General features: G+C 40.6%; 2 protein-coding genes across 2 annotated transcripts; one reads left to right on the top strand and one right to left on the bottom strand.

Annotated features, from left to right (window-relative positions):
* The first annotated feature begins 4486 nt into the window (after nucleotides 1–4486).
* On the top strand, nucleotides 4487–11278 carry LOC121933886 (vomeronasal type-2 receptor 26-like). The gene is made up of 4 exons (XM_042473878.1): nucleotides 4487–4774; nucleotides 5149–6003; nucleotides 9295–9421; nucleotides 10344–11278. Exons 1-4 carry the CDS (start codon nucleotides 4487–4489, stop codon nucleotides 11276–11278), a joined length of 2205 nt encoding a protein of 734 aa, XP_042329812.1.
* Nucleotides 11279–16196: 4918 nt separating this feature from the next.
* On the bottom strand, nucleotides 16197–22238 carry LOC121933885 (vomeronasal type-2 receptor 26-like). The gene is made up of 4 exons (XM_042473877.1): nucleotides 21453–22238; nucleotides 19671–19898; nucleotides 18000–18126; nucleotides 16197–17119 (listed from the first exon to the last, which is right to left on the bottom strand). Exons 1-4 carry the CDS (start codon nucleotides 22236–22238, stop codon nucleotides 16197–16199), a joined length of 2064 nt encoding a protein of 687 aa, XP_042329811.1.
* Between the last annotated feature and the right edge of the window lie 3 nt (nucleotides 22239–22241).

Below are 22241 nucleotides of genomic sequence, written 5' to 3'. Positions count from 1 at the left end.
CATGCATGCACACATAGCCACCAAGACGCCACCAATGTGGCCCTCACTACTATAAATATCTCTCCTCCCAATGTAGTACATCATAAATTTGCAGATGGAGAAAATGAGTGAAAAGGGAACTTGTTACCAGCTGTTGTACAAAAAATCATGAATGCCTAATATTTCATTTTTCTGGAAGAGAATGTTTTGTGCTATTTCTGAGAAAGATTGGCTCAGTGTGTATCTTACACAGTAATACATGGCAGAGTCATCAGGTCTCAGACCACTCAGTTGCAGGAACACCTGTTTTTTTGACGTATCTCTTGTGATGGTGACTCGATTTTGGAGGCCACTGTTATAAGAGGTGCTTGCACTACTCCAGATATCTGCAGCCCACTCCCTTTCCTGGAGGTTGATGGCTACACTGTACACTGTAACTTGTGAGAGAAAAACCAGACACTGTACAGGTCAGTTGTAGAGTCTCTCCTGGATTTTTCACACCACCACCGGACTCTGTTAGGGTAACCTGAGCTGAAATATCTGCACATACATGGGAAATGAATATAGAAGGAGGAAAATGTAACATGAGAAAAGAAACATAATAGGAAACCACTGGATTTTACCCATTAAAGTATATTTTAAACAGTTTTTTTTTCTTACAGGCAGGGAAGATTAGAAGTAAACTTGTCAAGAACTGCAGTTCCATGATTTTAAACAATATTGATGACTTCTCAAACCCCAAAATGAACCTGAGTGATATCAAGGAGTTTGAATACTCAACCCTTATAATGTGGCTTTGATATTATAAGGGCCACACCAGAAACTCATTTGCATGATCCCCTTGGTGCTTCTAATGTAAGAGATGAGAAGAGGTGTCAGCCAAAATTGTAGGATGTGTTGTTTCCATAAAAAGCAACAGTCCCACCTCTAAATCCAGCATCTGCTTACTCACTTTAACCAGAGCAGAATTGTAAAATGCTATCATCACAACTGGTTGTTTCCTTTGTTCCTTCTGAAAGCAGCAGTCAAACTGATGTAGCTAATATAATCTTAAAACACAGAGAGGCACACACACACACAGTGTCATATGGTTATGAAGCATTATGATTTTTATTACATGATTTTATTACCTTTCAAAACACCTCCATTTGAAATTAGCCTACCTTACAGATACATGAAATTATAATTTATAGGTGAAATTATAATTTTTGCCATATTTATCCTACTGGTAACTCGATCTGTTTTTGCTGTATTTTTGTTCATTCAGTGTCACAAGAAAAGTAATGATGAAGGACATTGAATGTGGTTATATACTTTTCTAGGACATGGCCCCCCAGAGTACTTCTACACTGTATAAATAATGCAGTTTGACACGACTTTAAGTGCTGTAGCTCTGTCCTATGGAATCCTGGGATTTGTAGTTTTACAAGGTCTTTAGCCTTCTACAAATGTCAGTATTCCATAAGATGGCAGGAACATGGATAGGAAATACATGTCTCCATTCCAAAACCTATGATGGTTTTTAAGAGTTAGATTCTTAGTGTCTTTATCTATCAAAGATAGCTTCCAAAGCAGAAAAGAGTCCACAAAACATCTGTTTCCTGTGATATAACTTCTCCTTTGTTTTCTCTTCGAACTGAGTTTTATATAATGCAGTTATTATATTCATTAGCTCAGTCATGGAACATGAGTGCCACCACCAGCAAATTGGTTTCAGATCTTAGGGAAGATATTTTTGACATCTGCCCAGAATACTTTTTCATCAATGTGTGTCTCTAGTGCAGTAATAAACAGCTGTGTCCTCTGCTTTCAAGCTGTTCATTTGTAGATAGAAAATCTCCCTCGGAAATGACTTTGAGGCACAAATTATTGCACATTACTTTGGGAGTCATGGCAGATTGAGAATTGACAAATAAGTGTTCTTTGAAAAAAACAAGGAAAATGTCCTTGTTCTGGTCTAGAGATCCTTAGGTTAGTTTGCAAAACTCTGCAAAATTGTTTTTTCTATTCAGACTTCTCCAACCAGAAATGAGGCCGCCCGACTTACGGCCTTGTTGCTGCCGGGGCAATTGCACTGCTCTGCCAGGTCCCACAGGCCCAGCTGCACCCCAGCATGCCTTGCAGGGGCGGACAGGTGGAGAAATAATTATCTGTACTAGCATTATCTAACACTCTGTAATTTCTGTTCCCCAGAGAACAATTCAGTGGATTGGGGGGGGGGGGATTCCCCAAACGCTAGAAAACAAGACAAAATTGTATAAGTGGTTACCTAAACTTCTGCACATATGGCCTTTATGGATGAGACGAAGCAAAAGGCAGAGACGGCTGCATTATTCAAATCTCTGCCCATTTCTCTTCCCATTGCATATGTCACACTTTGTGAGTGTATTTGGTAGTTGCTGCTGGATTTGTATGAAACGGATTTACTAAGGCTACTGTCATAGAGCATGAGAATGTGTCTTGCCCATTCAGGTACAGTGATAAAAAATTGAGGCATGCCAAAGGAGACTTTCTGAATCAGGTAGATGCTGTGGATGGATACAAAAGAGTTTTCATCTAAGGAGAGAATTTGCTGCCAGAAGGATGGACTATTAGTGTTACTGCTCCTTCTTCTGCTTCTTCTTTGGGTGCGTGAAGTAGACACAACCAAATGTCTTCTGCCTGATCTCCCTTCTCTTCCACATGAGTCGTATCACTCCGGAGACCTCATGATCGGTGCACTTCTTCACCAATTCAATTATTTTTTTCATGCATTTTCTTTCAAGGAGCATCCTTGGCAAGAATTTTCTGACCTTATCCTGTAAGAAATTGCAATTTTCTTTTTCCTGCAACTTGTAAATGTGTGTGTATGTGTGAATTTTAAAAGACAATCTTCTCCCAAGAAATATAAATGTTGTAAGGAAGGAATAGAAATAGGTGTTAGGTTTTATGCCCTTCCATGTACTTACTCTCCTCCTATTCCTCCTCCTCTACTTCCTTCTTCTTTTTGGTTGAATTTCTGCAAAGCCTATCTACCTTTTGTTCCCATTCTTCTATCATATAAAAACTGCAATATTTTGGGTTTTCCTCCAGCATTGAAATTGGTATATTTAATGCACCTGTTCCTAATTTGTGCAAATATTTGCACATTTTACCCAATCTACCAATTTTTCAATTCCTGTGCAAAAATCACGTTTTCAGCATATAACACATTTTTTGTGCTATGATTGTTCTGGGTAGAAAATAAGCCTCTGTACAAAAATCATGTGGATTTCTGCCAAAATAAGTATTTCCCCAAAATAGAAAGCATCTCCCATTAGCCTTGAAGTCAATGTATTTTCCCTGATACAATTTGCTGAGTAGGCATGGAAACAATATTCTCCATTATACATATCTCAGTAGAAAAATGGTTTCTGGAAATTTGACAGAAATGCTTGGGAAATCCCAGAGCCCCAGAATTTGGTGAATTTCCCCCAAACGTTTTAGGAAACTATTCTGCTTAGAAATACATGTTTTGTTCCATTTTGTTTTGTTTTGTTTGTTTTTTATAAATCATAAAAATCATGTAGATAGGTGCAAATAACTGCAGTTTTTATGCAAACCCCCCTTGCTTCCAGAACTACATTTTGTGTAAAATTGGTCAGAGGTGAACAAGGAACGTGCTTTTTGTGCAAAAAAACCCATGTACTTTTTCTGGGAACGTAATACATATGGGAGGCATAAAACATATGGGAGGTTTTTGTTGTTTGAAAATCAAGTTTTTCATACCAAGAAGCCAAGTTTTTTTGTGCAAAACTAGTAGGTTTTGGTGTTACTTTTGCTTTGGGTGTTGCACAAAGGCTGAATAAAACTGAAGAGGGGAAAAAAAGAAGATGGGAAGGGACAAAAAGCAGAGGGAGAGCAAACAGTAGAGTAGATAGAGGAGGAGCACTTAGAAAAATTACATTATCTTTTTACTACACAAAGAAAATACTACCAGGTTCTGGTGGGGTTGGCATGCAGGCCACCAAAAGGAACACCTTTTCCAGTTCTTCACTTGACTCTTAGGATAAACACATAACCTTACAGTACTTCCAAAATCCACAGAACAGTGATACCTTCATTAGATTCACCAAAATGCACAAAATATATGTTACACGCTTTCAAAGCTCTATTGGCATTTTCATCAGGCAAAGCAGTTAAATACCATACATGAGATAGAAAGGAATTATGACGATATTAAAGTCACAGGCCTAGATTTTGTCAAGATGTTGTTTTTGTTGTGATTTTGTTCTCAATTAAGATGGTATGGAGGGATATCCAGCCAGGCAGGCCTCTTCTGGCCATAGAGGTTCTGGAGGACAGAGTCATCAAGTCCAGGAAATAAAATTTAAACTCCATTAGCAACACAAATATACTTCCTTTGAGATCAAGATTGCCTTACAGTTACAGTTAAACAGCTAAAATAGTGAAAAGACTGGTATTACTTCAAAACAACTTTGATGTCAAATTCTCTGAGAAAAGTATGTGGAACTCTATTTACAGGGTGATGACAAAGTACTACCAGCATGTCCTGTCCTTGGTTTTTGCTGTAAAGGAGATCAATGAGAATCCCAGCATCTTACCAAATGTCACCCTTGGATTCCATATCTATGACAGCTACAATGATGCTCAGATGACGTATCGTACCACTTTTGAACTCCTCTTCAAATCATATAGCTTCGTTCTCAATTATGTCTGTCAAAGCCATAAAAAACCATTAGCCATCATTGGGGCGCTTGACTCTAAGACTACATTCCGCATGACAACCATCTTAAGTATCTACAAGATTCCACAGGTAAGATCCTTAAATGCAGTGCACCTTTTCTCTTGAAACTCACAGCTGAACAAATTTGAAAAGTTTTATTAAATTTCTTATCTTCTAATCAATGAGAAATATGTGGGTGTGCTTTACATGGCTTTCAGCATACTCTGAAAGCCACACCGAGAGAAGAGGCAGCGCATCCCATTAGGAATAATGGGGCACACGCCCATGGTGCGCTCTTGCTGCCATGCTGCCGTGTGCACCAGCCCCATTCATTTAAATGGGACTCGAGCATAGGTGGAATTCCCTTTACATGGGAGGGGGGTCTGGAATGGATCCCCCGCGTAAAGGAAGGGCAGACTGTAAAAGGAAATGTATTTTCAAATACTTCTTCCAAATTTTTCCAGCTCGCATATGGCTCATTTTCCCTACTAAAGGCTGAGATGGTGCAACTCCACTCCTTTTATCACATGGCACCCAACGCAGACCTTCAGGATAATGGGATTATTAGTTTGCTTAAGCACTTTGGGTGGACATGGGTGGGGCTTTTTGTAATGGATGATGACCGTGGAGGGGGAAAAATGGAGGCATTGCTTTCACAGAGCGGAATATGTTCAGATTTCACAATACAAATTCCAAGCCAAAAACATATTGATGACCGAAATGGATGGAATAATTTAATCCATAAGCTGTATCATATATTCAAGTTTTCAAAATCCAGGATTTTTGTCATTTATGGTAAAACTGGTGCCATTCTTTGGGTGTATGTTCATATTACTCAAGGAGCTCTTGCAGATACAAACAGTGCATTGATTGGAAAGGTGTGGATTACAATTGCTGAGGCTGATTTTATTTTAGAAAGCATTAACCGGCATGACAATTTGCAAATGTTCAACGGGGCTCTTTCCTTCCATATTCATTCAGCTGAGCCTCCAGAGTTCCAGACATTTCTTCAGACCTTAAAACCTGGTTGGACAGCAGCAGATGATTTATTCAAGGAATTCTGGGAGCAAGCATTTGACTGTTCCCTTCCAGATCCCAGGATTTCATACAAAGTTTCTGGAACATGCACAGGGGAGGAGAGGTTGGAGAGCCTCATTCCACCTCTTTTTGAGATGCGCATGACTGGGTTAAGCTATGGCATTTATAATGCTGTCTATGTTTTGGCACTTGCTGTACAGGCCTTGTACGCATCTAGGCTGAATCGCAGAGCAATGATTGATGGTAACAAGAGTGATCTTCAATATTTGCAGCCTTGGCAGGTAATGGCTCAGAAATGAAATACATTTATTTCCATAATTACTAAAAAAAATGTCCACCTCATCTAGTCCCTCATCCTGAATTACTTGCAAATAATGTCACAGACAAAGGTGCAAAGGATACATTGATCTTGCCTTGCAATCTACAAAATGGGGATCAGAAAATTCCCCTTTCCCTGCAATGGAAATCCAATTTTTGAGGGATGACTATTTTGAAGTGAAACTACTGTATATACTCATGTACAAGTCTATAAATTTTAGTCAAAAAATTGACCCAAAAATCCCAGGTCGACTTATCCATGGGTCAAATGTAAACATTAGACTTTAACTTATTAAAAAGGGAACGATCCCCTGGTATAAGGCAAGAGTGCAATCTGTTCTAGAAGCACTGACCTCCCTCTACTCTCTTTTCCATCCTGCCTTTAGTATGAGTTAAAACAGTTATGCCTGCCATCATTTTGCAGGTTCTTTGGCATTGTTTTCCTTTGCTTCAGCATTTAGATCCTTTGTTACATGCCCCTAAGTTTTACCCTCAACTTAGGAGCCCTGGTGGTGCAGTAGTTAAATGCCTATATTGCAGCCACTCACTCAAAACCACAAGGGTGCAAGTTCAAGACCAGAAAAAGGGCTCAAGCTTGACTCAGGCTTGCATCCTTTCAAGGTAGCTAAAATGAATACCCAGATTGTTGGGGGCAAATTAGCTTACAGTTGTAAACCACTTAGACACTGCTTAGGCGGTATGAAGTGGTCTATAAATGAAGCTTGTTTGTTTGTTTGTTATCCAAGGGTCGTATCAAAATCCATAATTTTGCTTCCAAAACCTGGCCTCGACTTATACATGAGGTCGAATTATAGTTGAGTATATACAGTAGATAAAGCTAATGGTAGAATCCAAGATAAAAAGGAGGAAGGGAGGTGGAGGTGGGGAGAAGGAATGTAGCAGCACCTTTAAACTAAATGCTTTTTATTTTAGCATGATATTTTGTGGATATAAACTCATTACTTATCCACAAAAGCTTATGCTATAATAAAAAGCAGTCTTAAAATTTTTTCTACATTTCTCCTCCCCCCCTCCTCCCTTCCCTTTATCCTTTTTGTGCTGCAAGAGCCTTATCTCTTAACTACACTGCAGAATTAATGCAGTTTGAGACTACTTTAACTGCCATGACTCAATGTTATGGAATTCGGGGCTTTATAGTTTTATAAGATATTTAGCCTTATCTGTCAAAGAGCTCTGATGCCTTACAAAACTACAAATCCCAGAATCCCATAGCATTAAGCTATGATGGTTTAAACTTTGTGAAAATGTGTTTTCTGCAATGCATATTAGACCTTATATGGCTATTATTACATTGGCAAAATCCAAGGTTACTCAAAATAAAAACAGTTCATTTATTCCATTTGTTGCATATATATGAGTAAGTAGCCAGCCACAAAGTTACAGATGTTTACTGAAGTAAGTCAATATGAATTAGTCATTTATTTTCTTTCTTTCTTTCTTTCTTTCTTTCTTTCTTCTTTTTTAAATAGCTACACCCTTTTCTTCAAGGTATTGTCTTTAACAACTCTGCTGGAGAAAGAGTGTATTTTGATAATAAAAGGGAAATTATATCTGGATTTGACATACTGAACATGGTTACATTTCCAAACAGCACTTTTCTTAATGTGAAGGTTGGGCACATAGATCCACTTGTTCCTGAAGGGGGAGGATTTGTCATTAATGTCAACAGGATCACTTGGCATAGAAGCTTTAACCAGGTGTGGATTCCAGGCTATTTTTAGTGGGCAAATAATGATAAATAAGGGTGATCTAAGAAATAGAACTGGATGTAATCTTTGTGAATTAAAGAGATCCTGGATGATTAGTTGATGGTGGTTGTGTGCATGTGTCTAAGGATACTAGCATTGGCTCGTTACAGACCGCCAGAAAGTACGTGACTAGCGCATACTAGGGTTAGGAAGGGGCGGTGCTTCCGCAGCCCCCTAACCCTAGTACGCGCTCTGTGCATAGAAAATGGCGGCGGCCGTTCCACACGGCTGCCACCATCACTACGTCACGACTGCGCCGCCTCCAAACGAGGTGCTGCAGTTGTGACGTATTGGGGCCATGCCAGGGCGCCTAGGGCGCCCTTTTCCGTGTCCCCAGAAGGAGCTCCATTTCGGAGCTCCTCTGGGTTTGCGTCGCTGGGCACAGCCTTCAGACAGCTGCACCAGCGACGCAGAGGAGAAAGGGGCCAAGTGGCCCCTTTCTCCTCCTCCCGCCATCGCTGGGTATCCTTGGGGCTTGAAGCTCCAAGGACACCCCTTTCCAGGCCGTGAGGAAGCGGCCTTTTGCAGCTTCCCCGGAGCCTGGAAAGCAGCGGATCGGGGCCTCGGAGGCTGCCGGTCTGGCAGCTGAGGCCCCGATACATTGGGGAAAGGGGCGGGTGCACGCTGCCCCATATGAGCGGTCTGTAACCTGCCCTAATACTCAAAAACTAAAAAGAGAAGATCCATTATGTAGTCTATCTAATTATTTGTCCATCCTTCTGTTCAGCCAGAATCTATTCAGAATCTAACAAGGGGTTTAAAGTTAAAGTATCACATAATGAAACTGAAACAATATCTGACATGGAGCTTGAGTCTCCCTTATCCAGAATTCTGAAATCCCAAATATTCCATAAACCAAAACATTTTTCATGGGTGGCTGAGATAGGGGCACCTTAGATTTCTCGTTATTCGATGTACACAAAGTTTGCTTCATGCACAAATTTATTAAAAATGTTTTTTTTGTGGGTTTTTTGTACTATGTAGCCATGTTCTAGCAGAGTTTCTTCCTGACGTTTCACCAGCATCTGTGGCTGGCATCTTCAGATAAATGTTAAAAAATATTATAAAATGTTATAAAATATTACCTTCAGTGTAATATTTTATTACACTGTTTATTTAATTAAACTTCGGTCTCATCTTCAGGATACTTCTTTATGTACATATATGAAAATACGGGTATTCCAAAATCCCAAACACTTCTGGTCCCAATCTTTTTGGCTAAGGGAGACTCAACCTGTAACAAATATTTATTATACTTTTTCTTATTCTTGTTAAGACTGTCATGTACACAAAAATTGTTAGCTATAAGAGGAATGTGGTCCAACGTTTAGCCATGCTTGCCACATGGGAAAAGAGTTTGGAAAATTATGTCATGTATCAGATTTTGCACTCCTCTGTGTCTCTTTTTTATTTGTACATCACATTATAATCAAAGAATGTTTCCCAATTTTGCCCACACTAAACATTCCTCATCTTTATGGGCAGATCCCTCCTCTTTCAGTCTGCAGTATCTCCTGCATTCCTGGTTATCAGAAGAGTAAGAGGGAAGGGGATAAATTTTGCTGCTATGATTGCATTCCCTGTCCAGAAGGGAAGATTTCCAACCAAACAGGTAGGTAAAACCACTAGAATAATGTAGATGATTTTATATATATATTTCAGTCTTTGAAATGAACATAACCACCAAGTAAATGTCAGGCATTCGCAGTTATCATTCCGATCACTTACAATAATTCCAAATTATATCATAGTCTATGGTACACAACTTTACCTATACAGTTGGCTTTCCATAGCCATGTATTCTGCATCCACAGATTCAACCATCCACAACTTGATAATATTTTTTAAAAAATCATTTCAGAAAGTTAAACATGATTTTGCCATATAAGGGACATCATTTTACTACCCCATTGTATATAATGGGACCTGATCATCCATGGATTTTGGTATTCATGGCGGGGGGAATATTCCTGGAACCAAACCCCAGTAAATATCCAGGCTCTAAAAAACCATGTTAGTGAATTGTAAAGACACCAGAAAGAGTGTCCTGATCGTGTGCATTGGGCTGTATAAGTGCCCATTGGCACTCCCTACCTGGTGTCCCAAAGCATAATGACACTGATGTGCATTGGTCCTCTTATGCATCAGTCCTGAAGGGCATCAGTCATTTTGCCAGCTCCCCAGTTTAGAAACATAATCTTCACCAAAATGTATGAGCATCAATAATCAAATATACATCCTAATCAAATACGTTATTGTTGACAGGAAAGGTTGCTAATAAAATGTTGGTTGTGTTGTTGTGTGTCTTCAAGTCATTTCCAGCTTATGGTGAGCCTCTCACAGAGTTTTCTGGGGCTGAGAGTGACTCACCCAAGGTTACCCAGTGACTCCAGTGTTGGATGAAAACAATAAGAAGGTAGTCAATAGAAGAAATAGCTCTCAACATAAAAATAGCCTTGGAACTTGGCCTCGTTTTCCACATGACTCATCACCATAATTGACTTTCTTTCTTTCTTTCTTTCTTTCTTTCTCAGACAAAGGTGAGTGCTTCCAGTGCCCAGATGATCAATATCCAAGCAGGAACCAGGATCATTGTATCCATAAACGTATAACCTTTCTCTCCTTTGAAGAAACATTAGGGAAGATTTTTACTTCAGTCGCCATTTTCTTAGCACTGATCACCGTTTTGGTTCTTGGAATTTTTGTTCTACACAATGACACTCTCATAGTCAAAGCCAACAACAGGGAGATCACTTACACTCTCCTTGTCTCCCTCTTGTTCTCCTTTCTCTCTTCTTTCCTGTTCCTTGGCCCGGCTGGGAAATTCACATGCCTTTTCCGACAACCAGTTTCTGCTATCAGCTTCACTGTGGCTGTTTCTTCTGTGTTAGCCAAAACCTTCACTGTGATTTTAGCTTTCATGGCTACCAAGCCCAGTTCCAAGATGAAAAAGTGGGTGAAGAAACGAGTGGCAAGCTCAATTGTCGTATCTTGCTCCTTCATTCAAGTGGGCATTTGTGCCATCTGGATTGGAACTTTCCCCCCATTCCCATTTTTAGACATGAAATCAGTTACTGAAGAAATCATTATGCAATGTAATGAAGGCTCTTCCATCATGTTTTATCTTGTCCTGGGCTACATGGGATTTCTGTCCATCATCAGCTTCACTGTGGCTTTCCTAGCCAGGAAATTGCCAGACATCTTTAATGAAGCCAAGTTTATCACATTTAGCATGTTGCTCTTTTGCAGTGTTTGGCTGTCCTTTGTTCCCACTTATCTGAGTACAAAGGGGACAGGCATGGTAGCTGTGCAGATCTTCGCTATCTTAGTCTCCAGTGCTGGGTTGCTCTGTTTTATCTTTCCCTTCAAATGTTACATTATTCTGCTCAAGCCAGAGCTGAACAGCAGGCAGCAGCTCACCAAGAGGAGAGTAAAGCATCAAGCTGGTCATTTAAATGTCTTACATTGATTTAGCTTTACTCACAGTTTCAATTTTAAAAAGAAACAAACAAAAATACCAAGTCCTTTAAATTCCAGAAGTGAAATATTCTATTTGTATTTGGTAATTTCATACCAAAAATGAACTGTATAGCAAACTGTATAAGGATCAGAATTCTGAAATGCAAATATTACCTGTTTTCATGTTTTTCAAAGGAAAAGGGGAAGGAAAACAGTGTGTGGGAAGGATTAGAGAATTTTCTAAATGGCTGGAGTCCTGCATGAAGGGAGGGGATGCATGTGGCCCATAGAAAAACTTTGGCCCAACACTGTTGCAAGAACTATACAAGGGTCTGCAGAAATATTGCAGTTTGACACCATTTTAACTGCTGTGGCTCCATGCTATGCAATCCTGGGATTTGTAGTTTTGTTAGATGTTTAGCCTTCTCTGTCAGAGAGCTCTAGTGCCACAACACAAATCCCAGGATTTCATAGCACTGAATGATGGGAGTTAAAGCAGATTCAAACTGCATTATTTCTGCAGTGGAGATGCAGCCTTTAACCGCCATGAGCCTACCCTACAAAATCCTGGGATTTATAGTTTGGTAAAGCTCTGGGCCTCTCTGACAGTCCAGGTTGAATACTTCACCAAACTACAAATCTAAGAATTAGATAGCATGTAGCCATGACAGTTAAAGTGATGTCAAACTGTTTTATCTCTGTGGCATGAAAGAGCTGTGAATGAGTCCCAGTTCTCTGATCTAGAGGAGAAATGTAAGGAATACTTTTGGGGGTTTGGGAAGAGCTCCTCATGAGAATGTATATCTCACCAGATCAAGAGGTCAACTCCAATAAGATTTTTCACATTTCAAATGTTTGTTTCTGAAATTTTCATTTATACAAAAAAATATTGTTTATCACACAAAGAGGTCATTTCTTTTTCAAAAACATTTTTTGTTTTTTGCAAACATCTTGAAATGTGAAAGATATCCCAAAAAGTATCACCCAGGGAGAGAAAAAAGTGTAATCATATGTGTGTGTGTGTGTGGCTGTTATGTATACATATGTAGTCACATTTACTCAAAGTAACTCCCACTGTTTTCAGTAAGGCAAATCTGTTGTGTCCTATGATTCTAATAGTTCTGAGAGTTTATCAGCTTGTAGATGAAGAAGGAGAGTTACATCTCACAAGATTCTGGGCTGGGCCCTGCCCTGGTTGATGGATGGACAACTTTGTATGAAAGGTTGTGTTCTGGATGTGGATAAACAGGAGAGGCAGCATGGAGATTCAATATGCATTTATTAAGAATTATGAACATTACTTTTTAAAAGAGTTAGATACAGTACTATTTTAATGTCCTCCAAGTAGTTAAGTAGTACTTTGTGTACAGACTGTGATAAAAGAAAAAGCAGAATTAAATTGGAGCCAGGATGTATATACTGTATATATGGCTGTTATGTATACATATGCAGTCCCATTTACTCAAAGTAACTCCCACTGTTTTCAGTAAGGCAAATCTGTTGTGTCCTATGGGAAATGCTCCTTCTATAGCAACTGATCACTTGCCCAGAGCCTACTTCTTAGAATGTGTGTTTTTGTGTGTATACATGCATGTGCACACAGCTGAGATGCAGTCACACTGGAAATCACAAATTGTTGAAACAGCAAAATAAAGAAAATAGGATGAAAAATGATTTGATGCTTTGCTCTTATGCTGGATAAGAGAAGTCTTCTGGAGCATGAAGAACCCTTAAATTTAATGTAAAGTGTGGAGATGGTCAACCACAAACCCAATACCACCAACAGCAGAATGTTCCATACATTGTTATACACTGGGGTTTGGTTCCAGGATCCCTTGTGTTGCAAAATGGTGTCCCTTATAAAAAATGGAAAATCAAGGATTGATATTTAAAATTTATACTTTTTTTGAACATTGTCAAACCGTGGATGCTTGAATCCATATATTAAAAAAATCTGTGTTTAAGAAGAGCCGACTGTATTTTCATTGCCTCCATTACAAATGTCTGTTGGGTCATGTGTAATCTGGGATCAACATGTAGAAGACTTATGCCAGGAACAAGATGCTACAGAAGAGTCTCTGCTGTGAAGTTTGGTGCAGGCTGCAGAGTGAAAATCCTCCCACACAGACACTGTTGGCAAGACAAGAACTGCTGGACTGCTGAGTTCTCACAATGTGATTTTTATTCTTGATTACAGCTATGTACAGCTTTGCCAGACTCCTATTAAAATACAACCACACTGAGCATTCAGCTCACACACTTATATACAGTATCCCCTCTTGGGATTTGAGTTTCGTCAACCCAGTTTCCTGTCACCTGACAGCTATGACTCTACAGAATTGAAGTTTGCTAACTTCACCTCCTGCCCCTCTGTCATCAGCTTCCTGTGACTCAGGACTCTTCAAATGTTGAGTCATCATGTCTCCCAACTGAATTCAGGTTACCTTTTCACGCTTGTTCCAGTTTCAGGCCATAGCCACATCTATCACATTTTCTACTCAGAGTGCAGTTTACTCTGACAATGGGGGGATGCAGACAGGTGGCTCCATGGCACCTGTATTTGCCCCTCATCAGTGCTTCGCGAACCGCATGGTGCAGCACAGACACACTTCTTATTTGAAGTGTCATAAGTGCCTCTTCCGGCGAGTGCCATTTGGATGCTTGGACACCCGTGTGTCATCATCACGGGGCCATGGCAAGATGGTGCACGGGTGCCAAAAGTAGGGCTGGATGCCCAGCCCTACGGAGACCTAAAATCAGCCTCAGGTCGGTGCAAAGCACCAGTCTGTACCAACCAGTGGCCATTATCAGATGAGTCTGGAACTGGGGCTCTTCTGCCCTGGGCGGTTCAAATTCACGTTATTTCGCACAATACCATCATACCAGCATTCGAATGGCCCAATCCGAACTCACGTGAATGCGCGAGCTGCCGAACTGAATGCGTACTGGCTCCTCTTTTTGGAGCGTGTTGGCCAGTGCGCTGATAAGGGGATTGGCAATATCCTGGATTGGGGCTCTGTTCGATCTCAGTGCGAATGGGTCTGGTGTGACTACCCAGTGCTGAATTCCATCGCAAGACCCCCAGATTCCAATTTTAACTTCCGGTGGGTCTTTCCTCTTGCCGGTTCCAGGGAAGCGGGGGGGAGGCGGTTCCAGCGGCCTCCTCCTCCTCCTCCCGGCTTGGGAGCCAGCATAAGCTGCATCCCAGCAGGGAAGAGGCACGGGGGCCGCTGGAATCGTGGTTCCAGCAGCCTCCTCCTCCTCCTCCCGGCTTGGGAGCCAGCATAGGCTGCCTCTCAAGCCGGGAGGAGGAGGAGGAGGCCGTTGGAACGGCGGCGATCGCCGCGATTCTAGCGGCCCCGCGCCTGTTCCCTGCTGGGATGCAGCCTATGCTGGCTCCCAAGCCGGGAGGAGGAGGAGGAAAAAAGCATCCCCATTTACTTAGATGGCCATCCAGCCTCTTTGACAGCCGCTGGAACTGCTCCTCCCCCCCCAGAATACATATTCACACACTCACACACACACACGTAGAACCGGGCATTGCTAATTTGTTGCAAGGGAAGGTCATGGTAACGTTAAAACCAAGCAGGAATGTAGAGAGGAAACAGAGAGGAATGTAGAGAGGGCACGTTGTATCGCGATTGTTAATGTGCATGAGCTGGCTCTCCAGCTGTTTACCGGGCTGTCATGACGTGACCTCCCCTTTCACCCCGGAAGCGTTTAAGGTCGCAACCCATGCAGGGCACCACTGAGCATGTGCGAGGCGGCCGATACGAATCGGCCAATCCTCATGTTGAGCACCGGTGTGGCTAAACATTCTGCACTGAATGCACTTCGCGCGAATGCGTATTGGCCAATTTGAATCCTGCCAATTCGGAGGGGCTCCCAGGTATGATGGTATTGTGCGAAATAACGTGAATTCGAACCGCCCAGTGCTGAAGACCCCCTGTTCCAGACTCATCTGATAAGGGCCCCTATCTCCCTTTTCATAAGGTGGACTAGAACACCTCTTTCTGTGACCAAGCTGTTATAGTATTCTACAGGGCCCAAGTTTGGAAAAATAGAAATTGCCACTGTCGTTCTTTTCCTTCTTTCGTGGGACAATAATTGCTCAGCTGCCCTATTCCCATTCCTCTCTCCCTCCATCAGTATCCTGTGTAGATTGGAGAAAGGAAGCTTTCAGTTTTATCACATGACCCAAACCAGCCCTGAAATGATGAGGCAGAGATAACAGATGGGAAGAAAATACTCTCTGGCCAGTCACTCATAGAAGAGAATGAACACAGATACACATATGTTTGTATTAGTGGGGAAAGGCAGTTGCCATGTAAATCTTTTCCTTGTTGTTGATGTGTGTCTTGAAGTCATTTCTGAATCATGGCAACCCTAAAGCAAGATTTGGGGCTTTCTTAGCGAGATGTGTTTAGAGGATGTGTGCCTTTGCTTTCCCCTGAGGTTGAGAGATTGTGTATTTCCCAGAGTCACCCATTAGGTTCCCATGGCCAAGGAGGGATGCAGTACTTGGTCTCCAGAGTCATAGTCCAACACTGAAACAATTAAACTATGCCAGCTCTCAGATCTCTAGCTTTCAGCCCGGAAATAGCTGGGGACAGCTGTTTGTCTTGATTTTAAGACATGGGACTGCTTACAAAGGAGACAGGACAAGTGTGAAATGTAGAAAATCTGGGGAACTCCAGTGCAGTTTCCAGGCTGCTCCAGAATCTTTCTAGATACAGTACTCAGATCATTGCCAAAACCTTTCACCAGCATGAAAATACCTCAAAAGCCCAGCAGTGTCCCATTCTTGATAACCAATTTGGTTCTGATGTTAGAGCCATTATCACTATTTTCAATTATCCAAAATGACACACACATTTAAAAAAAAAATACAAGAAACTGAAACTGATAGATTCATCTGAATAACATATTTAAATGGACAGCTTAATGTTCTCAACCTTTCTCCTGGTTAGTTGCTCCCTGTTGTTTAGCTCAGGCTTAAAGAGAATAACATAACATTTAAAGGAAAATATAAAGCAGAGCAACCCAGCACTGGAGGCTAAGATGGAGAAGATCTCTACAGCCACCATGGCTGTGCCCTTGATGCTCAGATAGCTAGGCACGAAGGACAACCAAACACTGCAAAATATCAACATGCTGAAGGTGATCAATTTGGCTTCATTGAAAGTGTCTGGCAATTTCCTGGCTAGGAAAGCCACAATGAAGCTGATGGTGGAAAGAAGTCCCATGTAACCCAGGACTAGATAAAACATAAAGGGAGACCCTTCATTACACTGCACAATGATTACTCCAGAAAGGGAGTTCTTGTCTAAATCTGGGAATGGTGGAAATGTCCCAAGCCAGATAATACAAATAACAACTTGAATGAAGGAACAAGAGAACACAATGGAGAGACCCACTCTTTTCCCCACCCATTTCCTCATGTTGGACCCTGGCCTTGTGGCCATGAATGCCATCACAACTGTGATGGTTTTGGCTAAGACACAAGAAACAGCCAAAGAGAAGGTGGTGCCAAAAATGGGTTGTTGGAGAAGGCAGGTGAGTTTCCCAGGACGGCCAAGGAACAGGAAGGAGGAGAGGAAGCAGAGTAAGAGAGAAAAAAGAAGGATGTAGGTGAGCTCTCTGTTATTGGCTTTGACTATAGGAGTATCTTTGTGTTTAATAAACACACCCAACACCAAAGCTGTGATCAGAGAAAAGAAAGCAGCACTAGAAGCGAGACCTTTTCCTAAAGGATCTTTGTAGGACATAAATATTATAACTTTAGGGATGCATTGATCTTGGCCTTTGCTTGAATATTGATCTTCTGGACACTCTAAACAGTCAGCCATGTCTGGAAAACAAAGCAATGTCATTGTGCTGAGCAACTAACCTGAACATATTTTATTACCTCTTATTCTCCAGTTACCAGTTGCAGGTTGACACTGTGTGACACTTTTTAAAAAGTCCATAAGAATTATGCACTAATTTCCCCCATGCTGGACCTGCTGTTCCTAGTTCTACATATGGAAAACAATGAAATGCTATAGGTTTTTTTCCCCCTTTTCATGTTCTGTTCAATGGTAGCACCTTTGACAAACTGCACATTTCATAACTCATACGTCCCTATTTCTACACTTCCATTTTTCTGGCTATTTTGCTATACCTCTAGCCAAATACCAGGTATGACTTTCTTCTTTTATTCATTCTGAATGATCATCTGACGGGTTTTAATGGTTAGACATTTTTACCTGATGGAGTACTCTTCTAAATTCCAGTGAATGGAAAATAAGTGTGAACAAGGCAATGGCATCTTTGTCAGCTATGTCTGCACTGTATTCAGGACAATTAGGCTCTGAAGAGATTAAAGTTGCTAAAGAACAACACTGGAAAGGAAAAGTTACAGCAAAAATTGGGTACACTTTTCCATCTCCAGCTTCTGTACTAAAGTAATGGTTGGCTTGCAACTGAATGTTTGTCTCCTGAGTTGTCGTTTTGTGTCTTCCAACTCAACCTCTACTGAAAATATGCTGTTCAAAGCCCCAATATTTCCCATCTGATATGAGAGGATGTATAACTTGCATGGAGTATATTTAATCTCTTATTTGATTTGAAGTGTTGTAAATTGGCACAATAATATGTATCGACATTTACCATAGACTTATCTGCTTATCACCAAGTTAAAAGTAACTGTCTGCCTTTATCTTAATCACTGGAATCCTTGTGCTACCTACCGGTTTGGTTGGAAATCTTCCCTTCTGGACATGGAACACAATCATAGCAGCAAAATTTCTTCCCTTCCTTCTTTCTCTTCTGATAACCAAGAGGGCAGGAGTCACTGCAGACTGAAATGGGGCGGACCTATACTTAGAGATAACAAATATCTGGGATGGGCAAATTTGGAAGAATTGTGCAATCATCAAAGGATATATAATAAAAGTGTTATGCAATAATGTTGAATATAATGTATGAAATTAATATCTAAAATGGTATTCTTACATTGTAAGGATGGCCTATTGTTGGCCCACAGTCTTGTTCTAGTTTCATCTCAGTGTGAGCTGAAATCATTCAAGGTATAATAAAAATTTCCTGCATGGCAGGGGGTTGGACTGAATGGCCCTTGTGGTCTCTTCCAACTCTATGATTCTATGAGTCTATGAAAACTGCTAAACATATTTGTCCTAGTTATTTGAAAGGTATTGCTATAGATAGGACCCTAGAATTATAGAATCATAGAGTTGGAAGAGACCACAAGGGCCATCCAGTCCAACCCCAATCTGCCATGCAGGAAATCACAATCAAAGCATCCTCATTGACAGATGGCCATCTAGCCTCTGTTTAAAGACCTCTAAGGAGGAGACTCTACTACACTCTGAGGGAGTGTGTTCCACTGTCGAACAGCCCTTACTGTCAGGAAGTTCCTCCTAATGTTGAGGTGGAATCTCTTTTCCTGCAGTTTGCATCCATTCCTCCCAGTCCTAGTCTCTGGAGCAGCAGAAAACAAGCTTGTTCCCTCATCAATATGACATCCCTTCAAGTATTTAAACAGGGCAATCATATCACCTCTTAACCTTCTCTTCTCCAGGCTAAACATCCTCAGCTCCCTAAGTCGTCCGTCATAGAACATGGTTTCCAGACCCTTCACCATTTTAGTCACCCTCCATTGGACACGCTCCAGTTTTTCAACATCCTTTTTAAATTGTGGTGCTCAGAACTGGACACAGTATTCCAGGTGGGGCCTGACCAGAGCAGAATAGAATGGCACTATTACTTCCCTTGATCTAGACTTCTATTGATGCAGCCTAAAATCACATTGGCCTTGTTAGCTGCCGCATCACACTGTTGACTCATGTTCCACTTGTGGTCTACTTGGACTCCCAGATCCCTTTTAACACATAGTTTCATTCAGCCAGGTGTTCCCCATCCTATATCTGTGCATTTCATTTTTCTGCCCTAAGTGCAGTACCCTGGCAGCCAGGATGAATGAAATGAGGCTGTTATCATTTGATCCCATCATGAGGGGAAAATGAATCATTAGAAAAGACAATAAAACTGGGAACGGTGAAAGGAAGTATAAGGAGAGGAAGACCACACACCAGATGGATGGAGTCAATCAGGGAGGCCAGAGACATAAGCATGTAGGCCCTGAACAGAGCTTGGAGATGTCTCATCCACATGGTTGCCATGAGTTGAGATCAACTTGAGGGCAATTAACAACAAGAAGAAACAGAGACATTAACATTGCTTTTCTTTTTAGTTTTTGCATAGGATGGATATATGCTGTAATAAAAACCTAACATGCAGGGAATAGAGTGTATTTAGTTCACAGTGGATATTTCTACTTTTTGCTCTTAAACCACCCGTCTTTGGCAGCTTGAAGACCAAGAATACTTTGGAATCTGCACCTGATTAAAGTTTCTGTGCCAAGTAATCATGTCCTCATGAATAATGAATTCTTTTCCATCAGGAGCATTTGGATCTATCCCTCCAACTTTCACATTAAGAAAAGAATTATTTGGAAAGGTAACCAAGTTCATGACATCAAATCCAGCTCTCACTTCTTTGTTAGCATTAAAAGATATGCTTTCTCCAGCCGAGTTGTTAAATGAAATGCTTCGAAGGAAAGGGTGGAGCTATAAATTGAACATGAGAAAGGAAGAACTAGGTTAACAAGAGTAACAAAACTTCAGATGCATCACATTAATGTATAATGTCCATAACTGTGTGGCTCTATCCTTGATCATAATACAGTGTAGCCAGGGAAATATATGAGATAAAATAATTGTGATTAAATGAATTGCAATTGGATTTGCTTTCCGTTCTCAATATTCCACATTGATGCTACAAATTCTTTTATCTAACAACAAACCATTGTGCAAAAAGTGGTTTCCATTACAGACAGAGATTCCTATTTGTACACTGGATGGAGAGAGAAATTATATTTTAAACTGGGTTACTTTATTTATACTCCATCTTTTCCCCAAAACAAGAACAAAAGAAAGCTTTCAAGACAAAAAAAAATAGATACAAGTAAAAGAATACAAAAGACTATCTTGAAAATAGGACTAAACCCTTCATGGAATCATCAAACAATCACACAATGCCATTCTCAAGCATTGTGTGATTGCTTATCCGATTGTTATCTGATATTTGATAGTTGATAGTTGATGTTTTTTTAATTTGTTGCCTGCTTATTTTTTATCTAACTCTATCTTGTATTATTATCTATTGTTTTATATGTATTTTGTAGAATGTACGCCATTGGCAGGTTTCATTTTTATCAATTTTATTGTTGGTATATACAGCGCTGTGTAAATCTACAACACTATATAAATAAATAAATAAATAAATAATAATAATAACAACAACAATAATAATCAAAGCAGTTCCAAAAAGTGTGCTGGAATAAAAAGAAAATCTCAACTTGCTGACAAAAGCACAAGAAGGAAACCACTGTAGCCTCAATTGAAAAGAAAGCCTAGTGCCCCAGAGCATCGCCTGGGAAGGCCCTGCATCACATTCCCTTTCCAAAATACAGCATTGGTATGTGGAGTAAGGAAAAAGCCTTCCTGCGGATTTCATGATCAAGGATGTAAAATTTTGGTAATTTCATTCCTTAAGTAATAAATGAGTAATTGTATTAATTTACTTACATAAAGTGGCATAGGCCCCATACAGACTGGCTAAAATAAAGCTGCTTCCAGTCACTTTGGAGGTATGCTGTTTCAATGATACATGTGTCTTAAGAGTCAGGAAGCCGTGCCAAAGCCATGATCCAGTCCTAAGGACTAGAGCACAGATTTGGCACAGCTTCCAGACTCTTAGGACACATGCATCATTGAAACAGCATACCTCAAAAGTGACCCGAAGCAGCTTTATTTTGGCCTGTCTGTATGGGACATTAGTTTTCAAAGTAAATGCTCTTCAGAGATTATTCTTCGTCTGGGACCTATCCTATGCAAATGTTTCACAGGTCTTTTGTGCAGAAAACAGTCTTTTCCATGCACAAAATAATATTCCTGTTTAGAGACTAGTCAGAAATAATTTTTTCCCACAAAAATATGTGGTTCATGCACAAAAGAGCACTTTCGACACAAAAAAGGTGAATTCTATGCACAATAAGTTCCTAACTACAGCATCTTTGTATTAATAATGGAAATATATTCATTTTATGGTGGAGACATTACCTCCCAAGGCTTCAAATCCTGAAGATCTCCTCTTTTACGCCCAAATACACTTCTGTGTTTGGACCTAGATGAGAACAAAGCCTGTAAAGCATGTGCAACAGCATATATAGCATTATAAATGCCATAGCTGTGGCCACTCATACGCAGTTCAAAAAGAGGAGCAATCAAGTTCTCCAGCCTCTTCTCTCCCGCCCATGTTCCAGACAACTTGTATGGCATCTTGGGATCCGGGACTGGACAGTCAAATGCTTCCTGCCAGAAATCCCTGAGAAAATCATCTGCTTTGGTCCAGTCCGGTGTGAGAGCTTGAAGAAATGCCTGGAACCCTGGAACTTCACTAGAGTGAATCCTAAAAGAAAGGGCACCTTGGAACATTTGCAAACTGCCATCCTGGTCAAGGCTTGCTAACACAAAATCAGACTGGGCAGTTGTAATCCACACCTTGTACTTATCCCCAAGAGCTCCTTGAGTTATAAAATACCAAATCCACATAATAGTATAAATGTAACCATAGAGGATAAATATTCTGGCTTTGGGTGATTTGAATATCTGATACAAATACTGTGTTCTATGTTTCTGTGTGCTTGAGTCATGAAAATGTTCTTGGTTTCTTATTTGCGTGGAAAAGGCTGAACATATTCCATTCTGGGAAAGTAATAGTTCCATTGTCTCCAAAAAATGTTCTCCACTGTCATCATCTACCACAAAGAGTCCAACCCATGTCCATCCAAAATGCTGAAGTAAGTTGATAATCCCCATATACTGAGGGTCTTCATTGGTGGCCATGCG

This window comes from Sceloporus undulatus, chromosome 6 (genome assembly GCF_019175285.1).
Source record: "Sceloporus undulatus isolate JIND9_A2432 ecotype Alabama chromosome 6, SceUnd_v1.1, whole genome shotgun sequence".
NCBI classification, from domain to species: domain Eukaryota; kingdom Metazoa; phylum Chordata; class Lepidosauria; order Squamata; family Phrynosomatidae; genus Sceloporus; species Sceloporus undulatus.
Note: the sequence above shows the minus strand (reverse complement) of the source record. Positions and strands in the feature narration are given on the sequence as shown.

What these genes read in the sequence shown, in the direction of transcription:
- LOC121933886 (XM_042473878.1), top strand. Translation starts at nt 4,487, where the DNA reads ATGACAAAGTACTACCAGCATGTCCTGTCCTTGGTTTTTGCTGTAAAG. An exon ending in AATATTTGCAGCCTTGGCAG is followed by an intron (nt 6,004 to 9,294) that starts GTAATGGCTCAG and finishes CTTTATGGGCAG; the next exon opens with ATCCCTCCTCTTTCAGTCTG. An exon ending in GAAGATTTCCAACCAAACAG is followed by an intron (nt 9,422 to 10,343) that starts GTAGGTAAAACC and finishes TTTCTTTCTCAG; the next exon opens with ACAAAGGTGAGTGCTTCCAG.
- LOC121933885 (XM_042473877.1), bottom strand. Translation starts at nt 22,238, where the DNA reads ATGGCCACCAATGAAGACCCTCAGTATATGGGGATTATCAACTTACTT. An exon ending in GGCACAGAAACTTTAATCAG is followed by an intron (nt 18,127 to 19,670) that starts GTGCAGATTCCA and finishes CTCTAAGTATAG; the next exon opens with GTCCGCCCCATTTCAGTCTG. An exon ending in GAAGATTTCCAACCAAACCG is followed by an intron (nt 17,120 to 17,999) that starts GTAGGTAGCACA and finishes TTTGTTTTCCAG; the next exon opens with ACATGGCTGACTGTTTAGAG.